This window comes from Columba livia, chromosome 26 (genome assembly GCF_036013475.1).
Source record: "Columba livia isolate bColLiv1 breed racing homer chromosome 26, bColLiv1.pat.W.v2, whole genome shotgun sequence".
NCBI lineage: Eukaryota > Metazoa > Chordata > Aves > Columbiformes > Columbidae > Columba > Columba livia.
In genome coordinates, this window is record NC_088627.1 from 2,762,420 (window position 1) to 2,769,905 (window position 7,486).

A 7,486-nucleotide genomic window follows, 5' to 3' on the forward strand; every position below is an offset into this window, starting at 1 on the left:
GTGGCAGAGTATAATTTGTGTGTGAACAGAGAACAAACCCTTTACCCCCATCTGTAACACACCGTGATGTGTGATAGACATTAACAAACACAATCCCACATTGCATTTAATTTAATTCCACTCTTCCTGCCCCGAGCTACAGCTCCCTTCATTTTCATTTTTCCTCTGAATTCCCACAACTCAGACCTCTTTGATTTCCAGGTTTAATTAACAATGCTCATTAAATGAATTTTTATTCATTTCTTTTAATATTATCCTGCCACCTGTCTTTAGGAGGCAAAGGCTGATCATTTATTCTAATTTATTTCTATTAAAGATGGCATTTAGGGGAGGGAGGAGGGATATGCAGAGGTGTAAAGGGCTGATCTATTCAAATCTCTTCATCCCTCCTCAAATGCTGTTCAAGGACGCTGCTCCTGAAAGTTCTGTATTTATTTTCCACCAGATCCGTTTCATTTGCTAGGAAAAATTGGATTGGACATGCTGTATTTTGCAGTTATGTTCCAGTTCATTCTTAACATCTCTTGCTCGTCTAGTTCGTGTCATGCTGAGTCTTTATTCATTTGAAAGAGGTGAAACTGTGAAAAATCCAGACGGGAAGAGCCATGAGCTGGCCTGTGCGTGGGACCACAGGGTGGGCAGGAGGATGCTCCCCGGCAGCAGCTCAGAGAGAAGCCATGTATCCACCCAAAAATCAGACAGAGCAGAGGAAACCTGCAACACTGACACACAAAGGGAAGGAAAAACAAAAGGCAAAGCTGACACTGAAGATGCCGAGCAAATTTGGCTTGTGGCAATGTGGTGTGCAAGGGCTGTGGGGCAGTGACCTCTGCTTTCGGGGCTCAGCAGCCAAAATACCTGCCGAGCAGGGCAGCAGGGGCATGGAGGCAAAAGTACGCGAGCACAGGTCTCTGCCCCAGGCAGAGATGAACTGGTTCTTCCCCAGAAGCCCGGCTCCTATCGGCACCTCAGAGAAACGCGGGTTGCTCCTGTGATTTCCCACATTTGGACTACGGGTGGGGAAGGAAGCTCCTTGTTGTGGGGCTGGAGAGCCAGGCAGGGCTTTGGGGAGACGCACAGGGACCCTGGCAATAGGTGGGCAGGGAACAGGGCAGCCCCCTCGCACCCCCAGAGCCCCTGTGACATCTTGTGGCAAGAGGTTTGTGGGAGGGGGCTGCGCTTGGTTCTGTAATGCAGCAGCCTTATGAAATATTTAATTTTATTGGCAGTGCTTTTGGGGTGATACGAATAAACACTGTAAGATAATGTATGGCACAGTTGGGTTTGCAATGGCATTATGACATTTAAGCTGTCAAAGTGAAACAGAATGTGCATGTGCTGCTCTGGAGTCTTATCCATCTTGTCCAAGCCACAGTGAACAATCAACCCAGAGAGCTCACCCTGGTGTTGAAAATGTACCAGGAGATAAAACACAATTTGTTCTGGGCCTTGAAATCTTTCTCTGTGCCAGGATCTGGAAGTGCTGTGGCAGACAAGGGACATTAGGCGATGCCATCATCCACATCCCTGGCACTAGGGGATTGATGCCCTCAGATGCCAGGTGCTGGTGGCAGAGCCTGTGGTTGGGCTCACAAAGCCAGGGGTGACCGCGGAGGGACCCTGCAGCCTTCGCAGCTTTGGCCAGGCTGCTGGGGCACCACCTCCCTTACACAAGGCTGAGCCACCCAGAGGAGTGTGGTTTGTGTTATGCAAAGAAACAAGTGTACGATGAGCCATCGGCGTCTCTGGGAGGGTCCAGCTCTGGCATGGGTGGTCCTTCCCACACCTGATGGGACTTTCCATTGAAGACCATGAGAATGAGGGACAGGTGCTCTTCCCCAGGCACCTGCTGGTGGCCAAAGCCGACTGGGATGTGGTGAAGGGTAAATTGGAGGATGTCCCCAGGCTCTTGGTTTGCTCCCAGAGACCCTGCCTGGGAATTAAAGGCCAGCAGCCCACAGGCTCTTGGTCTAGGACTGCTCTGGGCTTGGGCAGGGTCTGGCAGGCCAGGATCTCTGCTCAGGTGTTGGGGAAGCTCCTACCACTGCCCACAGGGATGAACAACAGTCAAGCCAGCACCGCAAACCACAGCGAGCCCCGCACAGCACTGGGGGGAGAGAGGTGAGTACCCTCCTGCTGATACAGGCACGTATCGCTCATTAGCACTAACAACAGCCTTTCATTAATGGGAAACCCGTACCCTTTGAGCAGAGGCAGAAGAACATACAGACTGGGAATAGTGGAAGGTAAAGTGTTTGAGGGTTTGGATGTTTTTTTTTTCTGACAATCTGAAGTGTGTTTCTGCCTCTTCCAAGGTGCTGCTGTTTCCCCGCGGTGCAGAATGAGGTGTTCTTGGCAGGCTGGGGACACTCTCCCAGCCCACGCTCCAGCAGAGCTCTGCTCTTTTCCAGGGCCAGGAGGCTCATTTGCCTCTTTGGCTCGCATCACTTTCTTCTGGTAGGACCTACCCTTGTTCCAACTTGCATTAACTTTTCAGGGCTGAGCTGGAAAGATCAGAAAGATACTTTTCCTGAGCAACAGCAGACGCCCCCTCTCTAGTTGTGTAAGGTGTTTGCTTGCATAAAGCAACAAACTGAAACTATGGTATAAAGCAGGAACGCACCCAGGATCAGCCATACTTTTGAGACAGTTCCTCACTCGATTTTTGTCTCAATGAGACGATTCCACAGCCTCCCACCCTGAGTTTTGGGTGCAGCCGGGATCAGTGCCGTGGTTTGGCCGCAAAGCTGCTCCCTGGTGAGGCTGCAGCTCCCAAATTGCTCCTCGACTGACACCTGGTGGAAAATCCTCCCGGGCCCAGCCGAGTCATTCTCCACCAGCCCAGCTCTGAAATGCTCACACCACCTTGCTGCTCTTTCTGGGGTTTTTATGTGTTCAGGCTCCCCAGCTGCCGGCACAGGCTGCACGGTGATTGACTCCCCCCTCGTACGTGTGTGTACTTTCTTACATCAGGTCTTTTTCCTCCACAAAGCAAACTACTCCTCGGTCTGCAGGGAGCTGGCGTTGTGTAATTCACCCATTTCTGCTCTTCCAGTCCATAGACGAATGCTCTAGAGCCTTTGCGGTTCGCACCCCTTGCCTTGCAGGAGCGGTAAACTCCCCATGTACATCCCAGCCCTGGAGCGAGCGAGCCTGAGCAAACACAAATCCCCATGGCTGCACCTTGTGCAGGTGTTTTACAGGGCAAAACAGGCCACAGTGAGCGCTGCTGTGAAGGTTTTCTAGGCATAAATTTGGGATGATGGTACAGGTTGCGCATAAGAGCAGGGGGGTCACCCCACAGCACGGCAAAAGGGCCTTGGTGCGTCTTTACCCTGAGGGGGACAGGTCTGTGCCAAGCTAGAGTTATTCTTGCTGCCATCTGTTAAAGTTATTCCTGTTCCCACCTTTTGCACCTCTCTAGGTGTAATGACAGGGTTCTGTACCAACACCTGCAGGCCTCTTGACAGAAATTAAGGGGACATCCTGAAGGACTCACTGTGACAAAATTGGAAGCATGTTAAAGGGAGAGGCAGGAAAGCTGCGCAGAAATAAATCCCAACACTGCGGGAGTTTGAAAAATGAATCAAGAGGAAACACCTTTAATAATAAAACAGGCTGTTTGCAAAAATAAATATTACAGGTCAAGCAGGTGCATGTTGAAATGTTCTGGGGCAGCAATGGTTCTGTGCAGCAGGTTGTGGACAGTGCAAATCCCACTGAGCTCTGCTGCATCACTCCAGTTTTATAAAGTTTTGTCATTTAAATGTGGGGTTTTTTGTCCCTATCTGGCACCGAAGGGTGTTGAACAGATCTTGCGCAGGTGTCTTCCCGCTGCTGGCTCTTCACTGCTCAGACAGACACTGCTCCAAAGCTGCCATTCCGTAAAGGTTGGCCCATTCCCCACCGTGGTGTGACACGATGACGTCCCTGCACGCCTTGCTGGCTCTGGCCAGCTCTACCAACACGCCCTGGAACGCAGCAATGAGTTCAAAATCCACCGAGGCTGGATCGACGCGGGTCAGTAGGTCTGCGAGGGTTTCCAGCCACCGCACCTGCAGCACGGCCTGCGGCAGCCAGGGCAGCAGCGGCACGCAGCCCGCCAGCGCCTGCGTCCCCAGCAGCCACAGCTCGCGGAGCTCGGCCCAGGCGCTGCTGTAGGCGGGAGACACGGCCATGGCCAAGGTGTCGCTGCCGGGCTCCGCCTGGGCGGTGTGGGCCTGCGATAGGAAGCGAATGGCGGCTCCAAAAAACTCCTTGGCGGGTTGAGTCCCCTGGAGAACTGCAAGAAAAAGGGAATGATGACTCTATACAAAGCTTGCTTGGCCAAAGGAGGGACCCTCCGGTGGGTCTGTCTGCGGCAGGGCTTTTGGGGAGAGCAGAATACCATCCTCCTGACCTGGAAATCTCTTAATCCCAACCCATCACCCTGCTGAATTTTTCTCTATATTCCTTGCTCCTCCAGATTTTTGGGTTTGTACTTTTCCAATGACGGAAACTGGACCTTGTTCTCCTTGTATTTGCTTTCTCCAGCCCAGCCACCCAGACCTGGCCTTGCCCACGCAGAGCAACACGCAGCTTTGCCAGCGGGAACTCTTCTTACCTGCTGGACTGGCAAGAATCCTGGCCAGCATCAGACCCAGCGTGGCAAAGTTGGCTGCTAGAACCAGGTGATCTTTCTGGGGCAGCACCAGTGGAAGAGACTTCAGCAACATGTCCATCAAGGAGGAAAAGGTTTTGTCTCGCCTGGAGAGAAAACAAACCCTGAGATGCTTTTCTTGAGCAGAGCCAGAAGCACCTGAAAATATCAAGGCTAAATACTGGACCAAAAAAGTAATGTAACTGGTGTTGAAAAAGGGATCTTGTAAGCTCACTTCACAACACCCTCTCTTTCTTCCCACCGAGAAGCTTAAAGCCAGCTCCTGTGGTCCTGTTACCTGATGAGATCTGGTGCAGTCACGACCAGGTTAAGGAAAATCCCACACAGGGTCTGTAGACTCATTTCAGCGCTTGTCAGTGGAGTTGGAGATGTGGGCTCGGAGGTCAGCAGCTCCCACTGATGGAGGAAGTACTCGAACAGCAGTGCTGGTGCCCCTGCTGCGACGAGGATGTCCCGGGGCCTGTCCTCTGCTGTTAAATGGCAAAAGCCAGGTAGCAGAAACCTGGAAGGGGAAAGAAATTTGGAACATGAGACAGAATGGGTCTAACTCCTGCATTTACATCCATCTGGGGGGAAAAAAAGAGTCCCAGAATAGGCACTGCAGGAAGAAGGGAAAATAGAAACAGATTTGAGCAGGTTTGCGCTAAAATGCATCAACTCTGTGCTTAAAATATGCACCTCAGAGCATCCCGGGGTAAGTTAGAGCCCTCAGTGCTGACCAGCTCCGGCTGAGGAAGACTCGCAGCTGTGCTGCCCTCTTGGAAAAGCTTCTTGGCATAATGAACAAGGAAAGGCAAGAGCTCACAGATTTCCTGCTTGAGGGAGGATGTCTCTTCTGCCATCCATGCTCCAAGGATTCGAACAGAAGCAAATATGAAAGGATCTTCTAGCTCCTCCTGTTTAACCTGCAAGAAGAAGCAAGCAGATGGAAAATGACATATTAAGGCTGCTGTCCCATTGAGCTATCGCAGGTATGAAAACCACAGTGGGTCAATGTGCACATCTTTCTCTACAGAGCCATGGCCGTGAGCTGCTGAGCACCCATGAAGCATCCCAGCAAACAGCTGTCAAACCCTCCCACAGAAACCCACAAAAACATGGTCTTTGCTTGAAAGCCTGCATCACCTGTCTTAAGTAGAATATTACAGCTCCAAATGCCTCTTCCATGATCCTCATGAGCTGTATTTTCTGCACGTCTTCCAGCAGTGGTTTCTCTTCTCTCAGACACTCCTGGATCCCCATCTCGATAAGGACATAGCAGGCTGTCACCACTTCTTTTTTCCCCTCCGCCTCCACGGGATCTGGCTCCTCCAGGGTCAGGCGGACCTCCACACAAGCCAAGTTCACCAGCAAGGCCAGGAACTTGCTTCCAGCACTCCCTGCTGGGATCCACTCTGACCCGCAGGCCTGCACGAGGCAGGCAGCGAGCTTCAGAGCAGGGTCCCGCTGCGACTGGCTGAGTTTACTGCCCAAGATGTCAGCCAGCCCTTTGGAAAGTCTGTGCAGGCACTCGCGGCCCTGTGGGTCCTGCGTGAGTGGTGGCGACAGGGGGACGAAGTGAGGCAGAACCTCACACAGCTCAAATTTGGTCATGTCTTCAGCCTTGAGGAAATCATCGGAGAGCTTGCTAAGCACGGCCAGGAGGTGTGGAGCATCTCTCTGCCAGCACTTTGCCTCTGCTACAGCCAACAGCCCCAAGAGCAGGGTCAAAGCACGGTCGGAGCCATAACCGCTCTTCACATAGGCCTGGCACAGGGCACACACCGTCCCTTTGGTCACCAGCTCTCTGGGGCCCCTGGCAGTGGCCATGACAGCACTGAGGCACTGGTACACATCATCGATCATGGACGTGCCGTCTGGATCGCAGGGGGACACCAGGATGTCATTGAAGGTCGGGATTTTGTTCAGGATCTGGGAGTGCCCAGCTAGCTCTGGGTCAGTGCAGAAACACGCCAAGAGCGTCAGGCCCAGCGCGCGGAAGGTGTGCGGGGGGCAGCCGGCCGGGGGCTGCCTGGAGAGCAGCAGGCGATTTGGAAACGTGAACCCAATCGCGTCAAAGATCTGGCGACGGGTCTTGGCGTCCACTTCTCCAGCTCTGACCGCTTTGGTCACCTGCAAGACAAGTGAGGGGTGAGCGCATAGCATTGCTAAATTTATAGGATTGAACAGGCAGGTAAGAAGCCTTAAACAACTTTCATTAGTACTGAGAAGGACTCACTGAGCTGGGTGCTTGGTCTGAGTGCTAATCGAGGGCTTCACCAGGCTGCTTCAGGAGTGTGGCCGCGCTGACCAGCCCTCAGCAGGCCCAAGCCGAGGCCGGGCTCCCTCCACTTTGCTGACGGGCACACCAGGGCACTGAAGCACCTTGTCCCCAAGTCCCCAGCACCAGAGGTTTCCCGTTTCCAGCGGCCGGTTTCTCCGCCCCCCTGTCTGCTCCCGAGGCGATGGCGCCGCCACGCAGCGCTTTCTTACCAGCAGCAGGGCTGCGAACTGCTCACTGTCGTTTCTCGCGTCTCTGAGGACACCGAGACACCTCTTCAGCGTCGCGGTTCCGTCTCCGGAGCCCGCGGCCATGGCCAGGTGGGTTCGCGGCACTCGCTGTCTCTCAGTCCCTTCCCTCACCGCTGTTCCGCCCGGCCGCCCAAAGCCACATGCCGGCTCTCAGCCAATCCGCGTGCCGCCTCCTCATCGCTAACCAATCGCCTGCCGTCTTGTTGTGCAGCCCCCGAAGCCACCTCCTCCGTGCGGCCTGTGGGCAAATCACCTGTGGCTGCGCGGCCTGCTGGCCCGCTGGCTGCGGGAGGGCGGTGCCGCCCCGCCCCGAAT

At 53.7% G+C, this 7,486-nt stretch overlaps 1 protein-coding gene across 2 annotated transcripts; it reads right to left on the bottom strand.

Annotated features, from left to right (window-relative positions):
- Positions 1-3,573: 3,573 nt before the first annotated feature.
- On the bottom strand, positions 3,574-7,479 carry NCDN (neurochondrin). 2 transcript variants are annotated; one of them, XM_005509632.3, is made up of 6 exons: positions 7,133-7,479; positions 5,786-6,772; positions 5,339-5,565; positions 4,938-5,162; positions 4,604-4,746; positions 3,574-4,282 (listed from the first exon to the last, which is right to left on the bottom strand). In XM_005509632.3, exons 1-6 carry the CDS (start codon positions 7,232-7,234, stop codon positions 3,846-3,848), a joined length of 2,121 nt encoding a protein of 706 aa, XP_005509689.2. In that variant the 5' UTR covers positions 7,235-7,479; the 3' UTR covers positions 3,574-3,845. The 2 variants fall into 2 exon arrangements, with proteins under 2 accessions (XP_005509689.2, XP_064897689.1); XM_065041617.1 differs by lacking the exon at positions 7,133-7,479 and adding an exon at positions 6,879-7,085.
- Between the last annotated feature and the right edge of the window lie 7 nt (positions 7,480-7,486).

Excerpts from the sequence above, each read along its gene's own strand:
- NCDN (XM_005509632.3), bottom strand. The coding sequence starts at position 7,234 with ATGGCCGCGGGCTCCGGAGACGGAACCGCGACGCTGAAGAGGTGTCTC. Across the intron at positions 5,566-5,785 it reads TAATATTCTACTTAAGACAG|GTTAAACAGGAGGAGCTAGA; the intron begins GTGATGCAGGCT and ends TTCTTCTTGCAG. Across the intron at positions 4,747-4,937 it reads ACTGCACCAGATCTCATCAG|GCGAGACAAAACCTTTTCCT; the intron begins GTAACAGGACCA and ends TTTTCTCTCCAG.